The sequence below is a fragment of the Rhinichthys klamathensis genome, unplaced genomic scaffold, assembly GCF_029890125.1.
Source record: "Rhinichthys klamathensis goyatoka isolate OS25496 unplaced genomic scaffold, OSU_Roscu_1.1 h1tg000372l_1, whole genome shotgun sequence".
Classification (NCBI taxonomy): Eukaryota; Metazoa; Chordata; class Actinopteri; order Cypriniformes; family Leuciscidae; genus Rhinichthys; species Rhinichthys klamathensis.
This window is the reverse complement of record NW_026606879.1, coordinates 883,050-908,453: the sequence shown is the minus strand read 5'-3', so window position 1 is coordinate 908,453 and position 25,404 is coordinate 883,050. Positions and strand designations below refer to the sequence as shown.

Sequence of the window (25,404 nt, the reverse complement as noted above, 5' to 3'; positions counted from 1 at the left end):
CAAGCACTCCCCAGTTTCAGTTAATGCAACACAAATCATTCATGTAATCCAACCCAAACGGATTAAGTAAACTTTAATTTTACATATTTAAGCAGATTGAACACAATCAAATTAAGTTTGGACAAAATGTTTAGCAATTGTGTTGCTTAAGCTAATTTGAAGCAATTTGAACAATATTTTTTTTCATTGCAATATATTTAAAGCATTCCAGAAAAGACTTTCCGAAATACTAACAGAAATTAAAAACTTTGCCTTTAGATTAACTTTATATTTTCTCCGAGGCCATGCACACAAGCCATCTTCATCCAATACGTTGGAAATCGTCACATCCGGATTTTTTTGAATCACGAAATTAAACCCTTTACATTTAACGATTGATAATTAAGTATAGTGGAAAATTATATAGGTTAAGTTAATTAAACGCAATACAATAGTGTTTTGGTGGTAAAATAAATATGTGTGTTACTTGAACAAAAATATTTGGGTAAAAAGAACAGTGCCACAAAACCATTTTTTTGAGCAGCAGAGGCCTCAAGCGTCTTCTATTCAGGGAGCACCCGTGCCTGACACTGTAAGTCCCTTCCATCTCTTGTTTTTACTTATTCTCAGATGTATTTTTAAAAAATTAAACATTGACTTCAAATATGCTTTTATGTTTTCTAGGTCCTCTATTCAAATCCTTTTAGTATTTCAAAACTATAAAAGATATGTGTTTAGATTTAGTCTAACAAGCACTCGACATGATTATGTTTGTTTCTTTAACAGGACAATGTACAGTAGGTGTGTGTCAGCCACCTCCCCAAAATAAAATATGTGTGGAAATTGACAAGAAGGTGCCGCTGAATCCTAAAATGAGAAGCCAGAATCAGATATGCACTTCACACCTGGACCAGAGCAGCCTTCAGCCCAGGTCCCAGCTGAACCGGAAGAGAGCATTGGTAAGTTCCCTCCTTTTTTTCAGATTTAATAATGTAAACACTTTAATAATTTAATGACTAGTATCATATTCTTTTTAGTTTACATAACCCTCATATTGAAATTGTAGAAGGAACATGTATTAAGATATTCTCTAAGAATCACTCTTAAATCTGGTCAGCATGACATGATATGTCTGTTCCTTCAACTGGACAATGCAGGTGTGGACCAGTCACCTCTACAAAAAATGCAGCGCTTGGTAATCAAAGCCAAGGACCAGCAGTTGGAACCAGGCAGCTTAAAGAAAATGTGTTATGTAGCATATATATACATTTTTGTAACGTTTTAAATATTTAATATATATGTTATATTGTGTTGGTACATTTGATTTGAATGCATAATAAAAAGCAAACTCTGTTTTTGTTTATATATCCAAGACAACACACGTTAACACTAATGTTATATAAATGTGCACTTTAAGCCAAAATAGATCATTTTCATCTCCTGTCTCTGAGCTGATTAAATGTTAAAAAGAAGCTGCACACTAAGCCAAAGGACAACATTTTAACATCATATATGATTTATATTTTCTACAATTTATGGCTGAAGGCAATAGTTGTACAATGCTGTATTTTGACTATTTTGGTATACATTTTCTTGCATGAAGAGTCTGCATCCTAAACATAATCAGATAAAGGTTTGTTTTAAAAACATGTTTTTTTTTATGACAGAATTTAACTTTAAGATTTAAGCTTAGCTTTTACTTCTTGGGGTGCCTACCCCAAGACTTGTTTTACTTTACTTTTATTAGTGAGCCTTTTGTAAGAGAAGCCTTTTGGGGGAGTTTATGGACATCAGACACTCCAAGCACAGACACGAACACTCAGAGGAGAACTTTTAAGCTTTAGGCTAAATATTTTCTGAATAAATGATAAAATGTCATAGGCTACATGACGCCTATAGGCCTACCTCACACTATCAGTGAATCAGCGCAAAATAAACTCATAAAAAAGAATGAATGAATAAAGGATAACAAGAAACACATAGTACTAACGGGCAGCACCGATCGCTATAACACTAAATAGAGTTTACAGACATAACACTCTATACATTGGAAAACAATTAATGTGAACAGTCTACAATGATGGTGTGAATTTTATTTTATACCTGTAAAAGATGATATTAATATTTTGACTTTTCTGTCATAACTGACTTATTCGATTTCAACTCAAATTCAATTTAATATGTCAATGTCGACTTTTTGTCATAATCATGGCTAAGGCCCGGTTCCATGGGCGAGGCTAGCCCCTTTTTAGGGGTGCTTCAGGACCCCTAAAAAGGAGCTCAGTACCCCTAAAACTCTGAGTAAGAAATGTTGTTATTCTAAAATTTTTGTTCGTCTTTGACAAGGTTAAATAATGTCCAAAACATACTCCGTAGTTTGTGGTTTAAAATGTATGTTGTTGTGTTTTTATACCGCTGTAATACCTATCAACCTCCCTCATATCATTCACATGCAATCCAAATCACAATTCATCATATGCTCACCTGATGGTTCTTGATGTTGGGAAGTGAAATAGGATCCTCGGCGGTGTCCGTCCCAGCTCAGTCCCGGGTTCGTGTCATAGGGCTCTTTGCTCAGTATAAAATAGCTCAATTCACATAAAGATATTTTTAGGAAAAAATCACTCTGAGTCTGATTTTAAGAGGTTTTCGAATCACCAAACTTATGGTTTCGTTTTACTCAAAAATTTTCAGAATGATACAAAGACAATTAATTCAAAAACAGAAAAATAAAAGAAAAGCGTATATAGTCTTCACCTCGAAAAGTTGTGGCCCCGAAAAACAGGAAACATCATCTTTTATATGACTAAATTGGGGCCGTCTCTAAGCATTAGGGGAGGCAGTCCTAGTTCAGCAATAATTCCTTACAAGGTATGCAAAAAGCAGCAAACACTTACACCTTGTTGTTGAGCAAAAAGTCGTTAATCTTCTAAGACTCTACACATATGAGCTATGGCGCTATTCTACTGGTTTTTTCCCCACCTACAGGTGTGAAAACCACATCCTGCCTCTGGCCTCACAATGGCCTCCTAAAAAGCGTTACCTTATCTATACAGAAAGGTCACAGTTGCAACACCTGCTTAGCTTATGCGATGATAGCGCAAAAGAAAGACAATGCAAACTAAAAATAACACTTCAGACAGCAGGGCAAAGTTGCATCTCGAGAGATGCGACTTTCTCCTGCATATCTAACATCTCACATTTGGGACATTTAAGTTGACTCATTAACACAAACTTTTTTACAACATGCATCAGTTGTTTATTCAGTTGTTCCATTTTCCGAATTGTTGTTATCATCTTCCTGCTCTGCCATATCAGGTCGTGCTGCAGGGTCAATGGTCGACTTCTTCTTCCTTTTGTCCTTTTTCTTGGCTTTGTGCAGGGTTTTGGCATGGTCTTTCTGGAGCTGGGCAACTAAGAGATCGTCCATAAACATTTCATATTTATCAGTCCTTTTTGTTTTATATATAAATCCTCCAGGGAAGGCAATGTAAGACATTTATTAGAGAATTTCACATCTTCAATTATAGGCTGCCCAGGCTGTACATCAATGTGTTAACCCTTTGATGCGCAAGCTATGGATACCCCCTCTAATGCACAACATGGGTCTAAAAAGACCCGTATTCATTTCCTATGTTATTTCATGCATGGCTCGGCATTTTTTTGTTCCACCTTTTGAAATCACTTTATTTGAGCATTTTCTATTTCATGATCTATAAATTTCATGATTTATGAATATTCAAAATATCTTGTTTTCAATTATCACAAATTCATATTTTAATATTTCCTAGGTTTTGTGTAAATACATCAAGTTTACACACATGGGTCTAAAATGACCCATCTATGCAAACGTGATAAAACAAAAGAATAAAGAAAACTTTTTGTTAAAATAACCATTGTCACAGTTGTTTAGATCAACACATTTACTGTAACACTTGAAATATGTTTATTGGCCACTTTGTCACGCATAACACACATATAACTGATAACACTGAAATTGAACTGTAGTGTAGTGCAACTGTAGGGGGGATCTCCCCGCCACCAATGTGCAGCATCCACCCGGATGATGCGACAGCAGCCATAGTGCACCAGAACGCCACCACACGACAGCTTATGTGACCGATAGCATTGATTTATGACCACAAATAAAAATTAATATGGAGGTACTGCCCAGGTAAGGTTTCTGCCCAACAGCACCAATATAATACTTGTATATATAACTTTCCATCGCAACTTTTATTTTGTTGACCTAGCTAACATTATAACATAAAATATGTCGACCGCAAGCTAGCTAATAGTATTGGACATGTTTCTCTTTTGCACTAGTAATGGATTTCAAGGTCAAGGTAACCTTAGCCTAAACGTTCAAATTTTAGGCTATATCTAGATGTCTTTCACAAAATATCAAATATTTTCTGTGACAAAAAATGTATTAAATAAAACTTACATGCATGAAATATACAAAAGCAGCCGTGTTGAATTTTGAAATGTGTGGCAGGTGAATAGTTTTCTGCAGTAAATATATTTATACTATTTATAAATATCAAAGGTTCCTATATGGGTCATTTTTGACCCATGTGTGTAAAATTGATGTAGAAATACAAAAACCGTGTTTGTTTATAAAGTAAGAAAGGGAAAATAAAAATAATGATTTGTGGAAATCAAAAACAAGATATTTAATGAATACCTGGATTAATAAATGATAAAATATATTTATTTCAAATATTCAGCAAAGAAACATGAATACGGGTCTTTTTAGACCCATGTTGCGCATTAGAAGGGTAGTGAAACAAAAACGATTTTTATTCGAAAAGTAAGAAAGGAAAAATTTAAATAAGGATTTGTAATGATCTAAAACAAGTTAATTGAGGAATACCTGGAATACTGAATGATGAAATTAATTTCTTGCAAAGATATAGAAAATGAAAACTCAGTCGGGTCTATTTAGACCCATGTTGTGCATCAAAGGGTTAAGGATGAAAATGAAAAAAATCCCCTTCTCTTCTTCTACTTCTCCTCTGTACCTGCACCGCTCAGCACGACCGTCATCCAGCGTGAAACACACGCAGAGTTATGAGAACCCGTTATGTAGTGTTGTGAATCAACTAAGATGCTCCAAAGCTGTGTCTCACACTTCTTTCCTTTTAGCTAGAGTTGTTCTGATTCCGAAACCATATCGGTGAGTACTGGAGTCAGTATCCTGAATCCTGAATCACCATGGTACACCTATAATTAAGTGTTCATTTTCAGACTATTTTAGTCCAGCGGGTCGCCGCCGCTGTGGAGTAGCACAGGACCTGGGTGACTCGTCCCCGAGTGTTGTTCTTTGCTCGATTTTTAACAAAAAGGAAACATTCAAATCGCTTAAAACAGACGCGATAGGCCCTGTCCCAAATGGCACACTCCGGACTTGTGGACTTCCTCAGAGTCCACACTTCGGTGACGTCATGTAGTGCAGACCTATAGGGCCCTTAGCGCGAGTCCGCGAGGGCGCATTGAGAGGTATTTTTGGGACAGACTCGATCGCCACGTCGGAAACAGGAATACTTTGTTGTTATGGACAAGAGCTACAGGTTCGGGGAAATATGCTGCCTATAATTGTTGTTGTGTTTACATATGACTCAGTAAAGCCCTGACATTCTGTTCTATTTATTTAATGAATCATAATGCGATCGTATTATTCAGCTCGCTATTATTAGCCTATGTTTGAGACATCAACCACTGGTCGATGATCATAATGTTTGTATAAACTTGTCATATAAACCGTAATGATAATTACACTTAAATATTTTCTTCTCAGCCATGTTAACAATTGTCCGTGAGCAAAATCTCCTCCCATCCGTTGTCTGATTGGCCTTTCGCAAGGATTCCTGGGTAGTTAAAGTGCGTGGAGCCTGCATCTATGTGGGCTTCGCGGAAGACCGCTTCAAGGGTACAAAGGGGGCGCTGCTGAGCACACTTCAGAGCGTTAAAATGCTAAATGGGACGGCCTACGGACTCGTAGACTCGGCGAGCACGCGCAATTTAAGTCCACGAGACCGAAAGTCCGCATGAAGTGTGCCATTTGGGACAGGGCCATAGCTAATTCGAACGAGTGATGTTCGACGGCGGCATCCATCTTTGTAATGTAGGCTACAAAATCTGTTTCAAAATCCCAGAGCTGTCGTCATCGTGTAAAGCCCGCCCCAACGTTTCTGATTGGTGACTCGATTTCGAAGGATTGGAAATGGGTTTGAATAAATTTCAGAGCAAATCTAAATTTGCCGGAAGTTGTCTGGGTTTTCCCAGGCTAGAAATCTTTATTTTAGTGTGTAAACAATCGTAAAAAACTGTACTAGTGGTCTAAAAAAAAAAAAAAAAAAAAAAATTACAATATTATTGCACAATAGATAGATAGATAGATAGATAGATAGATAGATAGATAGATAGATAGATAGACAGATAGATAAAAATGGCACGTGAATCATATTCAACAATACTATTCTGAAAATATTTTGCGAACTGGTGCTAGATGAAAGAAGACTGAAATAATTAAAATGCAAAGGTCAGGTCCCGCCCACATGCCCCGCCCACCTTTCGCGCTGCGTCCAGCACAGCCTGAAATCAGACCGTGTGCCATTGGGCTGCTTTATATTCTCATCCTCATAGGGCCGCTCATCATCCTGGTTCGCTTTGTCCTAGAAACAAATGCAGCTCTGGACCGACAACTTTATTCTTCATTCGTTTGGTTGTACGTTACACCGAACGAACGTAGGAAAGGACTATTAAGGGATGACCGGTTATTCACAGGAGTGTAGATGGTCTATCGTGTTCATGGCGTATCAGCAAACTGTCATCTTCCGTCCTATCCGTGATGTTTTTACATATCGATGTGTCGTTTGAATGTGCAACAGGCTCCCGCCATATATTCATGCGGTTTATGGAGACGATGGGTCATCAAAGGGAGGATGCATCCTAGTGCCCTACATTTTTTTTGCTTGTGGTTACATTATAGCTATTTATTAATGTTGTTCACTTACGACCATGACTCTTTGAATAGTGATCTTTGATCTGCACACAACTGAACAGCACTTCAGTTTGGCGAAGTCATTTTTGACGAGGTTTGTGCCAGAGTATAAGGGAGTTTAAAATGGCAACTCAAGTTACGGGGAGGAAAAGAATTCCCAACCGGGAGAAACTATCGGCGGAGGATGATGCGCTCAGTCAAATAGCTCGAGAGGTAAGACAGACGAACTGCATTTCACGTGGTACTGTAGCTCTATCATTCTGCGCAAAATGTCGTCCTTTTACAAGTGCTGGAGTTCTTCAAATTTAGTCTGAACTGAAATCCCCAACGACCTTGCTGAATTATGAAAGGGTTTTGTCGGTTGTGCTGTGCGCTGTCCCTTTTTTCCGCATGCAGTACGGAAAAATGAGCACGGATACGATGACGCTTGTCCTTTCATAATGTGAATGGGAAACATTGCACCCCTCCCCTCCCAATTATTAGGGTCTTGTGAATGACAAAAACACATTATTCGTCGCAGTCCGAATCGAGGCATTGATGCTAGCATGACCTACATGATTGCACATCTTCAGTTAATAGCTAGATAAGCATTTCCCCTATACAAATAGCGCTAGTGCAGTTGAGCAACAGCATCATCATGTTTGGATACTTGCACAGCTGCGTGACGTCATGAAGCGAAGATCAAACGAAAATGCTGAGAGAAGGTCCCAGACTGCTGACGTCAGAAACTACTCTGATGCGGCACATCACACCCAGTAAATGGCCCAAATAACCTTAGCGATATATTTTAAAATACACCGAGCTCAAATCGTGCTTATCACTTAAATACTCTGATCCTGCATCGTCCTCCTGTCGTTTGGCTTTCAGTTTGACACAAGCAGAGGTTTATTTCTTTTCTCAAAGGAAAATGTGGGTTATAAATGCAGAAAATAAATGGTGCAGGTATTTAGTCAAGCTTGCTATTTCTTACTTAGGCTATACTCATCAAGTATTATCTAGCCTATTACATATTATAAACAGTTAATGAATGTTGTTATAATTAAGTCATCTTATTTCTAATGTTTCAAAAGATGTTCCATATTAAAAGTCAGTTATGTGTTTCATGAGTTCACACCTACAAATGCTTAGATAGAGTAAAAGAGTAGGCTATGCATATTTTGGCGTGCTGTCCGGGGGAGGGCTCCGAGCTCGGAATGTGTCCCGAACCCAGAGTGCCCCCCGTATCTCTCGTTAGGATAGTAACCAGGCGAGTGTGAGGACACAGGGTTGTGGAGGGATGCAGAAAAAAAAACTGTCTTGGAAAATAGGTGAGTCAGCTACGTATTCATACAGTAGGCCTCTAATGCTGATTGGATAGATCATTTGAACGTGCTCCTCTCGGACTTTGTTAATAAAACATAATTTAATGCCACTTAGTTCTTTACAAAAATATTCAGGTTTTCAGGTTCACCTAAAAACCTCTGTGACCTTTTGGATCAACTGACCACATCTGGAAAGCATTTCCTCACTGAAGAATCCACACATCTTTACAATTTTCCCCACCACGCTTCTTTCTTCTAATTGACCTTAACCTTACCTTGATGCTTAGCTGGTGCCCTTAATAGGAAAAATCTTTCGTTGTAGTATGGAAATGTATCAGGGATATTTAGTCTATGAAAATTAGCTCCAGTTAAGGGATGGAAAAAGTAATGATGCTTTGCATCATTTGCCCTCTGGTCCTTTTGTTCTTGTAAAACTCTGTACCCACCCTCTTTTAAACTTACCATCCCTCTAACAGGATGAATCAGTCCCCGTAGAGTAGAATAAACTCTACATCCGCAAATGTTTTTCCTTTCTTTTTGGTCCTCTTTCTCATTGAAACTGCACAATCAGGCATTGCCCAAGGCAGGGAGAATTGAGTTGAAGTTAAAGGAATAGTTATTACTTTCATTATTTTCACATCTTCATGCCATTCCAAACCCCTATGACTTTCCTTCTTCTGTTTAACACAAAAGTTGATTTTTTTTTTAACTAGCTGCTGTTTTCAATGTAATGAAAATAAATGACAAATGTTGCTAACAGGCTCAACAAAAATGTACCATAAAAGTATCGTTAATGTTGTCCATACGATTTGTGACTTTTATCAGGCAGAAATGTAAGTTGTCACACTGAAAACTTTATCCGCCCTGCCTGTCCAATTCATGAACAATTAAGTTATTATGCACGTGGTTTGTGCTTTCTGGAACTAAAATGATTGAATAACTATGCACTTAGTCTGATCTTTTCAGTGATTCATTTGATCCAGTTCACAAAATCTACTTACACATTCATGGATCATAGCCGATTTGTGCCACACGGGAGGAAAAAAATCTGAATTGTGTCACTTGAACCATGTAATGTAAATGCGGTGTTAGGCAGATCTGTTTAGGCATGAATTAGGTGTGCAGTCTGATAGAGTCATTATCACACTGTGCCACTCAGACAGCTATGTAGCACTTACAAGGTTCATCTGTGATAAGTATAATCAACATCTCTGCCATCTGAGCTATTTTTATACAGCATTAGGGAACAGCAAAACTCTGTAGAAACTTGATCACTTTTCTTTCCTATGTTTGTTCGCAGATGCATTTTGGATTAGGGTGTAGACTTTGTTTCAATGTGGCGCTAGTTAGTTCTTGCCATGACGGCCATGTGAAAGTCTTATAAAGTCTTTCCCACCCATTTTATAGTTCATGCAATGTTTTTATTTAGCCTAAACAATGCTTGTTGAGAATTTATTTGTTAGAAGACTAGTTTCGAAAGTTAAGATTAATAAGTTAACATTTAATACACAACACTAAGATTAACAGTTCATGTTTCAGATACAGATGTGGTTAAAAACATTCTATGTGTAATTATGATTTGTGAATTGACTTCATTACCCAAGATGCATTGAGCAATGGTGAAGGTTTATGTTGGTGACTTTTGGCAACGGCCATCTTGTGAACGATTTGCTGAACAAGCTCGCTGTATTTACTTTGTTTCCTTTTTATTAAACGTCTAAATCGAAGCAACGTCTCGCTTCGTTATTCCCAGTTGATAAGACGAAAAATGTACAACAATGCTTGTTATATTGTCCTAATAGATTCTTCTCAGCATGTTTCTGAGCTTAAACTGCTCACTCTGTTTTATTGTACAGTGATGGTTTGGTCTGCTCATCACTTTACAGGCAGTAAAAATGGTACGAACTAGGGTCGGAGGCATTGCCATGTTCACTGTCAGTCCTAATCAGATTTTTGTGCATATCCGATTGGAATCCGATAATATTTAACAAGTGTGAATGGCAAAAAATCATATGAAATGCGTTAATATGTTAGACGTTGTTTTAGGAAATGTGCTGAAAGTCACTGTAGAAACAAGGTTGTGTTGTTGCAAAGTGCCGGTCGAGCAGAAATAATGGAGACATGTTTTGATACGGCGTAGATGACAATAAAGCCGTGTATACCAGCCTGCTACATTTCTGCTGTTGCATCAGAAGAGGTAGTAGTCCCGCGTGATGGCTGTACCGTCATGTTGTAGATAAGACCACATCTGTATTGCAAATCCCTCCACGTTGATGTTGTTGTTGTTTTTGGAGTATGCCTACCAAGGCAATGTCATAAAAACCAAAGCAGATATTCCGGAAAACCAAAGTGCACCACAGGACACACAGTCTGAACAGTTGCCAAACACAGTGAGGACAGTCAATAATTTAGATTCCAATCGGATACACAAATAATCGGATTTGGACTGACAGTATGAACATAGCCTAAGGTCCTTTATTGGGCCCAGGGGATAGGGGTCCACCCATAAAAGTTGATAGCTGATGCCTCAATTAAACAAAACAGCCAGTGCAGAAACAAAACTTTTTTTCTGGAAATTTACTGTACAATTACCTGAATGTCAATATTGTTTTTATTGACATTCCCCAAAAATCATTACATTAATATATATATATATTTTTTAATTATGAGCCCCTATAAATTAATTCTGATGTTTCTTTTTGGTACTCATTATTATGGATCCAGCAGAATGGAGAGAAATTGAGAATTAAGTGAATGCAATCTGAACTCTATGACCGACCTCTTTCCAAGTGAAATATCTTTACTGTGTCTTAGTTGCACAGAAGCAGGAATCACATCTCATGATCCAAATTTAACATCTACCTCAGTCACAGCATGTGGAGTCCATTGGAACTTTGGACTCCATTCACATTCGACTCTTTTTCCACTTACTGCCCTTGTATTTTCCAACTGCTGAGACAGGAAGCAGAAAGCCTTTAAGGCTGTACGTCTTAGGCTTTGTTCCAAATGGCACTCTTGATATGTACTTATGTTGCAGACCTGCCATGGCTCGTGTGCCTGTGAGACAGTAGAACATCCCATTGGATATTTTAGGGATTTCGTGACCGCCCACTTTGCAGAAGCACTAATGCAGGCTCCAGCAAAACTTTGGTGACGTTATTTTGCATAAACTGTCCAGTAAAGTGTGGATTTTGAAGTAGACCGCAAAGGTTTAGCATGACATTTGGGACCTTGTGAAGGCTTTTGACAGTTATTAATGCAAAAAGGTTGTGATTTTAACTCTTACACATATGCGACTAAATGATGTCTATCATTAGCTACTGGCTAAGAAGTAGTTTAACATAGATATGTTTTCACGTGCCTACACTCAAACACTGACTGAGTGTTTGAGAGTTTCTCTCTCTGTCTCCATGTCTTTACAGCACCGTGAGTGAACTTTTCCTATTCACAGCGTATTTGACACACTCCTGGCTCGGCTGCGAGTGCTCTGTGTTTCTCTCACACACAAGCAAAGAGAGAGAAAGCAAGAGAGTCTTATATACCACATACTAATGCACAACTACATAATATTCTTTCTTTTTTCATGTCAAAAAGTAAAATCAAAAATTGTCATAATTTGTTCAGAATTATTCAGCCTTTAAAGTCACCATGAAATCAAAATTGGAAGTTTTTTGGCTTTTGGTATGAATATGTTAGCCATTACTGTTATCTATAAGCTAGTGTGACTGTGCTCAAAAACAATGACAGTCTCTCTCAAAACAGGAAGTCTTTCACTTCCGCCAATATGGATCAATGATGTCACACGAACCTCCGTAGGGCACACAGTCAGCTCCGGTCCAGAGACATGATATCTCAGAGCGGATCGTATGCACGAGTCCGTGCAGACCACAAAACAAACCCATTTGAATTCTGCACAGAATGCTGTATTTTAAAGCGATATGGATGCGATTAGGAGTAGAAACGGTTGGAGATTAGGAGGAAACTGCGGCTTTACCGAGTACAATGGCTCTGGCCGAGCTGTGATATAAACTAAATGCTATTGACTATTTAAAAAAAGGGGGAGAAGCTGTTAGATATGTCCCACCCTGTCTTCCTGTTTCAGTGGAAATTACAGGTGTGTTCGACATCGGCTGCGGCTGGATGCAACCGATAGGCGAGGGTTGCCGCGTGCAAGGCGGGGAGGAACTGAAAACGGAGACGTGAAGTCGGAGACTTTCTGCTTCCCGTAGTGACCGCTCACGTGGTGTTTGCATACTTTACCACAGCTGAAGTAAAATAAATGCAATATTTGTCAAATACACAGACGTTTCAAATACGTTTCCATTTTTCCATTCCAAACGTATGTTTGTACAAGAATAAAGTTCAACTTAAAGGGTTAGTTCACCCAAAAATGAAAATTATGTCATTAATGACTCACCCTCATGTCGTTCCAAGCCTGTAAGCCCTCCGTTCATCTTCGGAACACAGTTTAAGATATTTTAGATTTAGTCTGAGAGTTTTCTGTCCCTCCATTGAAAATGTATGTACGGTATACAGTGTTTCCTCTAGGATTTTTTCCAGCCGTGGTGGCAGGCCCATTTCGCCAGGGGGAGGGGGCGTGGCTCATGAGTGATATTCCCATTGGCCACGCCCCCTTATCTCAGGTGTTTAAACCTCCCCTAAGCATTATAACATGAAAGGCGCCAATAAGAGCGGCAAAGCGATTATGCGCATCCCGTGCGCAGAATGATGCACTTGAAGCAACGCGAAGTCACAGCGTGCAGCGCTTCGCATTAAAAAGTTCGGTAACACTTTACTTGAAGGGGTGTGCATAAGCCTGACATGACACCTTCATAACCATGACATGACATATGTCATGAATATGAAGTAGGGTTTATGCATGTTTATGACAACTGTCATTAAGTGTCTTTCGCTCAATAATGGCATTTTGAATGCAAATATGACATTGTTTAAGATGTCTTTGTTATGACATCTTGACATAAACCATAACCTGTCAGTGTCTTTGTCATGACAACTTGACATTAAATTAAGTTAAACTGTCATGTGGTTGGTTTTGACACTGGCTGTCATGAGGCCATTATAACTGTGTCATGAATATATTTCGTGACCTCAACTACAGTGGTACAAATTGAATTTGTCATTAAACAGTTATAATGGCTTCATGACATCCAATGTCAAAACCAACCACCTGACAGTTTAATGTAATGTAAACCAATAAAGCTAAGTGGTTTCTTAAGTTTGATAATTAATCTGCTAGGTCATGTTTATGACAGGTTGTGTTGTCTTAGTAATGTCAAGTTGTCATGACAACGACACTGACAGGTTATTATGTATTTGCTTATGTCAAGGTGTCATAACAAAGACATTTCAAACAATGTCATATTTGCATTAAAAATGTCATAACTGAGCGAATGACACTTAATGACAATTGTCATAAACATGCATACAACTTCCTTCATATTCATAACATGTGTCATGTCATGATTATGAAGGTGTCATGTCAATCTTATGCACACCCCTTCAAGTAAAGTGTTACCGAACAATTCATAGTGCTCTCTACTCTAGTGCCCGTAGTAACAGACACCCGGGAGAAAGGAATATGATTTAGAAAGCACTAGAAACTCCAGCTAGATAAAGTAATTTTATGCAAACTATAGACCTTTATCTACAAATAAAGTATAATAATGGGAACATTGATATTAAAGAGAGTGTCGTCGTGTTACTGTCGTAACTGAACGCGACACGCTGTTTGAATGCTGAATGGAGAATGACTGAGGAGAGATGAGTTTCCATTAACTTTAACTTAACGACTTAAATATACATTTTTACCTCACATTATGCTATTGAATGACTTTAGAAGTCTTGGAATATAGTGCGATAGTGCGAACATTGTAAAGCTTTATGGTGATTTACAATGTTTTTTATGCCTTTAGTGGGGCTTAACAATAACACATACAATATCGGACCGAGAAGCTGCAGCCGTGGCGGGATGATTTTATGTGTCGCGGCCAGCCACGGCAGAATGAATGTTGTGGAAACACTGGTATACTGTCCTTGTCCAGAAAGGAAATAAAGACATCATCAAAGTAGTCCATGTGACATCAGTGGGTTAGTTAGAATGTTTTGAAGCATCGAAAATATATTTTGGTCCAAAAATAACAAAAACTACGACTTTATTCAGCATTGTATTCTCTTCCGGTTCTGTTGTCAGTCCGCATTCACGAGTCCGCAGTGACGCTGATGACGTAAGACGCTGCTGACGTGTATCTGGTGCGTCCGTGTATTCGGGTTCAAATAAATATGGCTGGGCAAAAAAAAATGCAAGTCTTCCTCTGTGTCGAAATCCTTAGACATGTTTGCGAAGATTGTTTTATTTACAGCGTGCGTCTCCCTCAGACTGTAAATAAAGCTTGGGCGCACTGATAACACGTCAGCAGCGTCTTACGTCATCAGCATCACTGAACGCGCATTGACAACAGAACCGGAAGAGAATACAATGCTGAATAAAGTCGTAGTTTTTGTTATTTTTGGATCAAAATGTATTTTCGATGCTTCAAAATAATCTAACTAACACACTGATGTCACATGGACTACTTTGATGATGTCTTTATTTCCTTTCTGGACAAGGACAGTATACCGTACATACATTTTCAATGGAGGGACAGAAAGCTCTCGGACTAAATCTAAAATATCTTAAACTGTGTTCCGAAGATGAACGGAGGTCTTACAGGCTTGGAAGGACATGAGGGTGAGTCATTAATGACATAATTTATTATTTTTATCAGTTTTATTGTGATGAACATGACACAATATAACATCGCGACTACATGAAAATTGCTTTTACTGTTATAAAAAACTTATTTGTGAACATTAGTGGAACTGAAGGTGTTCGAATAAACACGAAACACACGTGATCGTTGTCATTTAGTGGATTCGGCTAATCGTGGAACAGCTGTATTGTCATCAGAGCTTGTGCAGCCGCTCTTGAGAAGCTGCACAGAATGTATCTACCGGCTGCCTTAGAATCGCTCTCGCGGTACTTTGATGGCATACATCACAGTCACGTGGCGTATGCGCTGTCTCAAGTCGGACACAATTTCTAACCGGCATGTCCTGCTTCAAGTCAGCCGCCAATCGGTGTTCGCTGGCAGCGCTGTATGAAGTTGAACAAGCCTCACGTCAACACATTGAATAATGCAGTGTTTCAAGTGGCGGGAATAATGCGCAAGCAGCAATCTTATTGGCTAGCGCTCATCGTGTTTTGAACGAATGCAGACAACATTATTCACGAGTCCAGCAGCATATCAGACCTTTTATATCGTAGAATTAGTAATAGTAGTAGTATTTTATTAGGGTTATTGTTCGTTTTTTACAGAAACACTGAATTACCAATAATGTCAAGCATTGCTTCCTGCCCATAAGAAAATGACTAGCAAATGGCAATTTTATTACCAAGGTGTGCATAGAGGGTTGGTTTGTGGAGGGAAAGGTGTGGTTTTTAGCTCATGAGGTGAAGATAATTTAGCTGACCTAGTAGTAGAAGTGTATTTAGCCCCTGCCCCACTGCAGCAACAGATTGGCCAGCCACCACCCACTGACCTGCATTCTTTAAGCCTCTCCACAACATCCTGTGTTAATCACCCCTCTAGGAGCTTCAATACTGTGCATCATTTTGGCCGCTTTCATTCAACTCCTCAGACAACTAAAATGTATTCCCTTTCAGGGCTCCCGATGACAGTTTCCAGTGTAAAGTGCCAGGAATGCAGAGGCAGTTATTCTGTTAGTCATGCAGGGTCATATATCAGCATATTCTGCTCTCTGTGGTGCAGTGGAAGGCAAAGCTGATGTTGTAGGCCATTGCGAGTGTGCATGTTAGGGGGGTTGCAGTAAGCTTGCGATTAAGTTGCTGGGTAGACCGAGGTGAGGAGCAGACAGGAAGTGATGTGTTATGGGCATGCATTACGCTCTAAAAGCAGATTAGTCTGGAGCTACTCTCTATGGCCGTCTAATCTTCTGCACTGTCACCTAGAAAACAAAAACAACTGATTCCCTATTATTGTGTTTTACATTTACTTAGAATCACTGTTAAACCAGTTTATCTGGCCAGTATCACATAATTGCTTAATCTTTGTTTATTTGCACACTCTGTGTTGTTTCAGTACCTAATTAACCAACATAAATATGCAAATTAGGTAATGCCACAAATAAGCCAACAACTTTAGTGCCAAACAACATTTTCCATCTTGCAGGCCATTTCTGAATGCTTAGTTGTGGAGGATCCAGCAGACTACCATGTTAAACTAGCATGCTACACTATACTACGATCCAGGCTCTGTAAAATGCTAAAAGTGTTGGTCAATTAATGCATGTCTGTACTGCCATAATACTCATCAACATCAATTTATGAACTGGTGAAATTTTTTTTTATGTAAACCAATATTTATCTTCTAAAATATTTACTGGTGGCTTTATATAAGCAATAATTAGGTAAATGACATGATGGTTATTTAAAAAAAAAATATTTTATCTTACTAAAAAATATTTTAAAAATGCAATTCATTCAAAAAAGAAAACCTTATGAATATTCCATGTACAATTTTTTTTCCCCACACACACATTTGTGATCTGGGTGAATTGTGAGTCAGCATACTTGATATTCAAATTACCCCTCCGCAAATCTGTGGAGGAGGAGGAACGCTCTTGTTGTTTGTTCCATCAGTCCCTATGCAAAGTTCATTTTGCACTCTTGCTCTGAGCCACATATGTTAAATATGGCTGTGAGGTGCAGGCTTGTTTGCTTTGGAGGCTATTACTATGTGTGCATGGTTCTAAAGACACCCAGAGTGTAAGTTAAAATTTGCTGGGCCAGAACCACATTTGCCTATACTTCGTTTCTGTCATGTGGAATGCATATTAAACTTAATAAATGTTTCCATGCTAGAAGTTCCATACAATAGATCAAGAATATATTAAGGCTAGGTGATTTTGTTATTGGATTGTCTAATTGAAAGAGAGTCTATTCTGAGCTGGTCTGCCCTAGAGCGGATTGTGAGGTGAAGTTAATTCACATGGGCCTGCCAAAGCATGAGTTTGATCTCAGATATTTAGGCGTTCCACTGCAGCAATTTGAATCAATTTAACCTCTCTCCCTCCTTGGATCTCAGTGATGGTTGGAAGAGATTTGCACATGCAAATATATACGCACAAACAAGGACACCATCGCAAGCACAGTCTATAGTTTATGCCAAGTACAGACTCTACTTGTAAGTGCAAGTAGTTGAATCATTATTGCCTATGCTTAATCTATGAAGATTAAACTCTTCTGGATACTAATTATGTGGTTGAATTATGATAGACATTTTGCTTCACAAAGCAACACATTTTAAGCTGCAATGTGTCAGATGTAGAATCAGGGCTCAATACTGCACAAACCATTTTAGAACCAAATGAATCTTTAGTTACAGAATCAATGGAGAAATTTAATGTTCATACACTACTGATCCTGATTGTACTTGTGCCAGATAAATATTGATGCTGTGTAAGAAAATTGTTGCCTATTTGGGGGAAAAAAAGAGTTGTATTACAGTCTTCATTTTGAATCATGGTTTAATGAGGGAGTCGTTAACTGAGGGAGTCAGCTGTTCCTCAGTAATAGCTCTGAATATTTCACTGGCCAAGTGAGTTTGATTCATACCGCTTACTTAAGTGAGTTTCTCATTAATAAAGAACCAGTTCTCACGAATCACTTGTCCGTGAAAGTCATTGTTATATGTTTACTCACTTTAAAGATGTAACTGACTAATATATATAATATATATATGTGTGTGTGTGTGTGATGCGATCTGGGAAAACCCATCACATGGTGAAATTTTACCTATTACAGCCTATTTTACATATTAGATATTACATTTATATTATTTTACCTGATACCATAGCTGGTTTGAAGCCCTTTCCAAATCATTTTTAATATCTTTCATCGTTTGTCGGTGACAAAAGTTATGATTTTCAGGAACGGAATTTTGAGAAAAACATGGTTTATTTAACAGTCACCATCCTGCTAGCGGGACGCTTGCCGCTCTTTTATTTATTGCCTTTTTCAAATCAAATATTTTAGTAATCATCATAAATTAGGTATCATTCGGAAGCTTACGAACTCGAAATTCATCCGTTTTGAAATTGGACATTGTGTTATCATGGAAACAGTACTCTAAATTATTTTAGCATTCTCCTCCCTAGTGGGCGGTGTCAGTGTTCATGTTACTATTTTATTATGAAAAACTTTTCTATTCTTGCAAAACACATATCGTCGGAAAGGTCTGAATCTCAATGTTCCATATTTTGTGAAGGAAGTGATTTGGACAGAAATGTATTAATTTGTTACAGGAGAATGCATCAAAACAAAATTCAATGGAATGTGGGTGACACCAGCTATTTTTATAACAAAATCTCATAGGAACTTACATTTTACAAGTATCACAAGTAAAAGTCACTTGCTGTGGTAAAAGACTTAGTCAAAGTACTTACTTTTGTAACAGATACAAAATGATTACTTTGACCCCAAGGAACACGCACTACTTACAAACATTTGAACATTAAGTGTATATCTGTGTATTATTACATTCAATGTATTTCACTTAGGCCATGCTTAAAAATATTCTTGTTTGCCGTAACCCGACCGACCCTGTCAAATTAGGACCGACCCAATTATTTATTTTTTTCCCCTTTTAGTCCGACCGACTTGCCGGTTGTAAACTTGCATTAAGACCGACCGATTTTTTTTTTACTCTTCAAACAACTAATACAAATGCAATAAAATAATATACATTTATTATAGTAAGTATTGTGAATATAAATTGCGTAGGCTACGTTCTTTCTTTTAAATAAAAACCCGTGGCGTCATCTATTATGATTATGTTTACACCATTGGTTTACGCATGTCACACTATGGCCTGTGCGTTCGCTTCGTTTCATTCACTGTCAATGGTTCGCGCTCGGTGATGATGGCTGCGGCGCGGCTGCTTGTGAAATACGTCTGTATGAGCCTACATTTAGTCGCTCATTATTCGAAATTCTTAATGGTCAAATAGGGAATCGATGTTAACGGCCTTTTCTCGGAGCCCGTCCAGCTCGTCATGACATGCCCACCGCGAACGCGCGTCACACAGCAACTGCAGGCTCTGACAAACAAACACACATAAGTGTGGGAAGCCAAACACACCGAAAGGGGGACGAAACGGCGCGGTGTGTTACAGAGTTCGCGCTGCGCTGACTTGTAATCTGCGTGGCTCAATGGACCGAGACGCGCGAGCGCGACAGACTCGACAGCGCAGGAGAAGTGTTTGCTTGCGCCAGCCAATGGTCAGAGCGGCGCGAATTAATCTCACCAGCGCCGCGCTGACCAATAAAACAGCACATCCCATACCGAAATGTACTAAATTGCACAAAAGAAAATCGACCATTCCATAATATGTCAGGACTACTTAATCGGCCTATAGTTTCCTACAATGCGCCTAGCTATTTGACCACACTGATTTCCGTTAATAATAGCAGATGTTTATGGGTCAAATCTCTCACTCTCTCCCTGCAACTTTTTGTTACCCTCCTTTCCTGCCCCTAGACCAGAAAGGGGGCTTGTAACAGTATGGGTCAAATGTAAACGAATGGTGCCAAACGCGCTGTTTTATTGGTCGGCGCGGCGCTGGTGAGATTAGTCATTTTAATTTATTTGTTTCCCTCTGAAAATCCACTTTCATTGAAATCTAGTGGCTCCTTTTTTTCTTTTGATTCTGCCTATTTTTTTCCAAATGAATGCAGCTGGAATTAATGCAATAAATATGTTTTTTTTTTTACAAAGATTTCAAATTGTTTGTGGTCTATAACCTGTATCAGAATGAGGTTCGCAATGGTGCGCCCGAAGGCATGGGGGTTGAAGACCCAGTCAGTGACGTCACGATATGCAAATTTGTTTAAATTCATACCGACCTAATCACCATGACCAAAATTATCCTTTTTTTTTTACATTGAATCTTGAAAAAAAAATATATAGACCTACCTACCGACCCTTTTTTTTTTTTTTTTTGCTGTTACTGCAAACCAAAATATTTTTAAGGATGGCCTTATTTAACTAATTTTCTGTTTGTATAAGAGCCTTATTATAAGTTACATACTCTATTAAAGGGGTCATGAACTGGCTTTTTAAAAAATTTTATATTGTTGTCTGAGGTCAACTTATGACGTTCGCTTGGTTTTTTTACATTCAAAAACATCAAAATGAATAAGTAATAGGCTATTTTCTACCCTAGTTTTGAGCCTAGCTCAAAAACGCTCGGTTTTTATGGGCGTCTCGCATTGAAGACTTGGAAGTAAACGCCCACTGCTGTGAGTGGATAACAGTTTTGCATATTATAATGAGTTTCGTGTAATGCGCGAATTGGTGGGCGGGGCTAAACCATCCGTGTTGAAGTAGGCGTTGATCTTCTGCGGGGGTGGTGTTTTATCCTCTTTGTCGTCATAGTTCCCCACTTTGAAAAACGTACTGGTTACTAACTCAAGACACAACGCGCTTACAGATAGCACGTGTAAATCCCCCACGCGTTTCAGTGCGATCAGAAAAACAGCTTTGAGCAACAGGTATTTCAGGTCCGCTGTGTCCAGGGGTTCAAAGGGGAATGCTTTCAGGGCCTCTAGGACCAGTGAAAGGTCCCACATAGGAACCGGGGGGGGGGTATCAGCTATCATTTCCAGACAGTTTATATGGAAGAGTTTTTCCCGGTCTGACCACAGGCCGAAGACTGGTCTGCCCTCGAGGATGGCGCCCCAACCTGAGTTGGACGCGTCCGTCGAGATGACCTTCCTGTATGAGACCGCCCCCATAATCACTCCCCTCTGGTACCAGTCGGCCGCTGACCAGGGCTGCAGAGCTGTGACACAGCTCTGAGTCACTCTGATCCGCTCGCGACAGCTAAGGGTAGAATGGACTCCGGGCTCTGGTCGCCGCGCTGTGCAGGCTCGAGAGACTGAACCGGAGGAGCGGGCGCAGCGCTTGTGAGCGGGCACGAGACTTACGTTTATATTGTTGCTCATGTGGGACTGTGCACTGTGGTGCGCGCGCGGCTTTGTGTGAGAAGTGCATAGCAGTAAGCGTGAGCGCTTGCGAGCGGGCACGTGACTTACTTTTAAAGCCTGTTTGGACAGAGGCTGCACTGTTTGAAGTGCGCGACTTGGCCGTGTGACAGAGCGGGCACGTGGGCACATCTGCTATGGGCAACACTCGAGCAGAATTTGCCTGCTTCATGAGAGTAGGCTCTATGTGGGACACGGGAAGTGTTGTGTTTACATGTAGGGGTGAACACTGGGTTGTGGGCACTTTTACTACACATAAAACACCTTCGGCATGAGCCGGATAACCAGATAACCTGCTCTTTATAAGATTTCTCTGGGTCGCCATAAAAACGGCGTTTGTGTGCAGGCGAGCGGGTTGTGTAACCGACACGTTGACTGCTAAATGATCCACTGTAGTAGCCTGAGATGAGGGGACTGACAGGGCTAGAAGATTCGACGGTGGTCCGGCCGCGGCGAGACACAACCGTCTTTTTCCTCCCGATGGTGCTAGGAGGGCTTCGCGTGCTCAGGTTTCAACGTGATCTTCGGCCGGGGCCCTCGTGGGAGGTGCAGCCTGCTGCGGTTAGCTGAGCGCGATCTAGGGCGGCCGCCCTGTCGCTGCGAAAAGTGGCTGTTCTGTCTGGGCTGAGCTGGGCGCTGCGTGGCGGATCGTGCAGGCGGCTGGTCACGTGAGCGACCTGCAGCGGAGCTAGCGCGACGCGGCAGGAACAGGTTCATAGCTTGCGACGTTTTCTGCACCTCAGAAAAATGGTCGACGATTCCGTTCACTGCTGGGCCGAAGAGACAGGAGTGTGAGAGAGGGCCGTCGAGGAAAACGGATCTCTCAGACTCTCTCATGTCAGCTAGCGTCAGCCAAAGGTGCCTCTCAGTTACAGTTAACGAGGCCATGCATCTGCCCAGGGCCTGGGCCGCAGACTTAGTAGCGCGAAGGGAGAGATCCGTCGCGCTCCTCAGGTCCGTAACGACAGCTGGGTCCTGGCCTTTCTCGTCCCACTCACGGAGGAGATCGGCTTGGAGAATTTGCAGAACAGCCATTGAGTGCAGGGCGGAAGCTGCTTGTCCGGCGGCGGCGTATGCGCGACCGACAAGGGCAGATGTGGTCCTGCAGGCTTTAGATGGCAGGGCAGACTCTGAACGCCATCTCGCGGAGGGCGGGCAACGGTGCGCTGCGACAGCTTCCTCGACCTTAGGAATAGAGCTGTATCCCTTCTCGGCGGCGCCGTCCACTTGGGAGAGCGACGCGGAAACAGAGGAATGAAGCCTCGCGGAGAAAGGGGCATTCCACGATTTAGCCAGTTCCGAGTGCAGCTCAGGGAGGAAGGGCGCGGGCCTGGAAGCCGGCGCTTGATGGCGGCGACTCTGAAGAAAGCAGCCATCAAGCCTGTTGGGGGCGGGCTCCTGAGGCGGTGACCACTCGAGCCCGAGGCGGTCAACGGCCTGCGAAAGGAGGCGCATCAGTTCGGCTTCCGCTCCAGCACGTGTTCTCCCAGACTCCTGAATAGAAGAGGAGGCGGAGCAGCTATCTCCTGCGGCGGGTCCATCCGCGTTGTCCTCAGACTCGACGGCAGGGCGGGCCGTAGCCGGCGGCTGCGCGTTGGTGAGAAGAGGCGGGGAGGGCGTCGGCGAGGCTCGAGGGAGGGACTCAGGCGAGCGCTTCGCGGCGGCAGACTCCGGCGGCCTTTGTGAACGGCGCTTCTTTTTCCTGCGCGGTCCAGCAAAGGGCGGAGAGATAGCTTCGTCCTGGAGGGCTTCGAGTCGAGCCCGCAGGGTCGACATCGGAAGCTCCTCACAGTGCTCACATCCTCCCGAAGAGAGGGCAAGAGCAGCATGTTCAGAGAGCGCATATAACGTGGCGGTCTCCGACGCTAAGCGGGGCTCTGCACGAGCCGCAAATGGACCGAGGCATCTTTAAAAAGACGCTCGTGCTCTTTTAGATGCTCGGTTGCAATAAGAAAAAGGATACGATGCCGGATAGCGTAGCTCGCTTCGGAAGGCTGAAGGTGGCGAAGACGGCCGGCAGCTTCTCAAGGTCCAGCGATGCATGCAGCTTCGCTGAAGAGATGAAAATCAGAGAATCAGCCTCCGAGCCCCGCTTATATACGCTAAGCCACGCCCATTCTGGCGGGCTAGGACGCTCGCGCCCTCGATTGGACGTGACATCACGTCGGGCTCACAGGTAGGCTGTGCAGTTCCCGCAGAGCAGCCTATGAGCGCGCTAGAATGCCCGCTCTAGGTCTGCTAGCTGATACTGCGTTGACAACATATACAAAATTAAGGATAATTTTTGGCTTCAATATCTCGAGAAGATGAATCTTTCCCGTAGCGTAAGCTAAACTTACGCAATACGAGAGAACCTCTCGTAAGAGAACGAGTCGTTTGCTGAGCCTGGTGTCAATACAAGCTTTTATTGGACTAACAAGGACGTTTTCAGTTCTGAAACTTACAGGATATTCTTATAATATGATGACCTCTTAGATGTCAAAAGCTCAAGGAAAATTTTATTTCTCAGTTCATCACCCCTTTAACAAGAAAAAAATCCTCTAAAAATATATGTCTATAAAATATTTAAGATCTATTCATATTAAAATCCAATTATTCTAACATTATTATATTATCTGAACCACAGCTAGTCACATTTATTGTCGAAATTAAACTGTAAAATGTATACACTCAATATACTAATTACAACTGCAAAAAAAAAGACTAAACGTAGGGACATATTCAGACATATTAACATTAACTATAGATCCAACTCTTGGGAATTCAAGTTTAGAATACAGTTAAATAAATATTAAATTTCAGACACCTACAGTTCAATTCCATAACCTTGACCCTGACCCCGACGGTATTTCACAGGTGGTTGAATGACTTCATCTTCAGACTCACTTGATTCACTATTATTTAATGAAACCATCATTGTGTTTGCAAGTACATACAAACTCTTGGGCATCTCATCTTGAACTGCAGCTGGTATAGGTGGTAGTACCTGTGCTACATCTTCAATAATGGGATGAACATCATCTGAAATAAAAAAGGAAGAATCATAGACTATATTAAATGTTTTCAAAAATGTCTAAACTAGACATGCACTCCTAGAACCCTGACAATGCTCCACCCAAGTTGGCTATTTCACCTGCACAGTACGCCTAAGACCTGTAAAAACTTGTAGGACTATAACAACAAACTTGCAATATTATATGCGAGTTCACAGAGTTGATCTCTTTCCTGGCTCTGAAATAATCTAGTTCCTTATGGTTCCATAGGGAGGCCTGTGGGGTCCTGACACAGCTGAGGAGGAAAGGAACATCTGTCAGATTCTGCCACGCTCATGCTTGATCTAGGACAGGCACTCTGTCTTCTCCTGACAGAACCTCAAATCCCTCTAATAGCAGTGACTAGTAGCCTGTTTTTACAGAGCGGTATTTAACGAAACCAGAAACTGAACATTAAAGCTCAAAATATAGCTCCCCCAGTGTAGGAATCCAGCCAAAGAAGAAAAACGCAGATTGCAGTGACTGTATTTCTTTCTTCTCTTTGGTAGAGTGTATTTGCAAGAAGATTTAGTGCTTTAGAAATCATTCATGTATGACAGCTGCGACAATCAGTGAAGCTGGAGCCTTTCATAATTAAAGAAGCTTAATATTGCTTTAGTAGTAATAATGTTATTTCACTACGATTTAGTTCTGCACTAATACATGAAACCAACAAAAATCACTGGTCTAAAGTGGAGAATGTACACAAGTCTGGTATGACTGATAAGGCACCAGTTTACCGCATACACATGTGTCTCATGCTGAGTCACTGATCAAAGGGTTTTAACCTGTGGAGATACTGGCATGTGCATGTGTTTAAACTGTACATTATTGGTGCCGTATTTCAGTAGACATTATGGCTATCGTTTCTCAAACTGTGGTTGGGAATTGTTTCTTTATTAATATTGTCCATTAGTATCTTCAGCCTAATATTGTTGCTTAACATACACTTGTTGACTAGCTG

General features: G+C 40.7%; 1 protein-coding gene across 22 annotated transcripts in view; it reads left to right on the top strand.

Moving 5' to 3' along the window:
• The first annotated feature begins 6,585 nt into the window (after window positions 1–6,585).
• Window positions 6,586–25,404, top strand: part of lrrfip1b (leucine rich repeat (in FLII) interacting protein 1b) — a 50,287-nt gene continuing 31,468 nt past the window's right edge. For 17 of the 22 annotated variants that reach the window (XR_008803782.1, XM_056233581.1, XM_056233576.1 and 14 more), the window contains exon 1: window positions 6,587–7,198. Coding sequence is in view for 21 of the 22 variants with exons in the window: in XM_056233581.1 (XP_056089556.1) it covers window positions 7,109–7,198 (90 nt within the window). In the remaining variant the exon portion in view is untranslated. Of the gene's footprint in view, window positions 7,199–25,404 lie in introns of all 22 variants that reach the window. The other 5 variants (XM_056233587.1, XM_056233583.1, XM_056233585.1 and 2 more) reach the window with 2 other exon arrangements.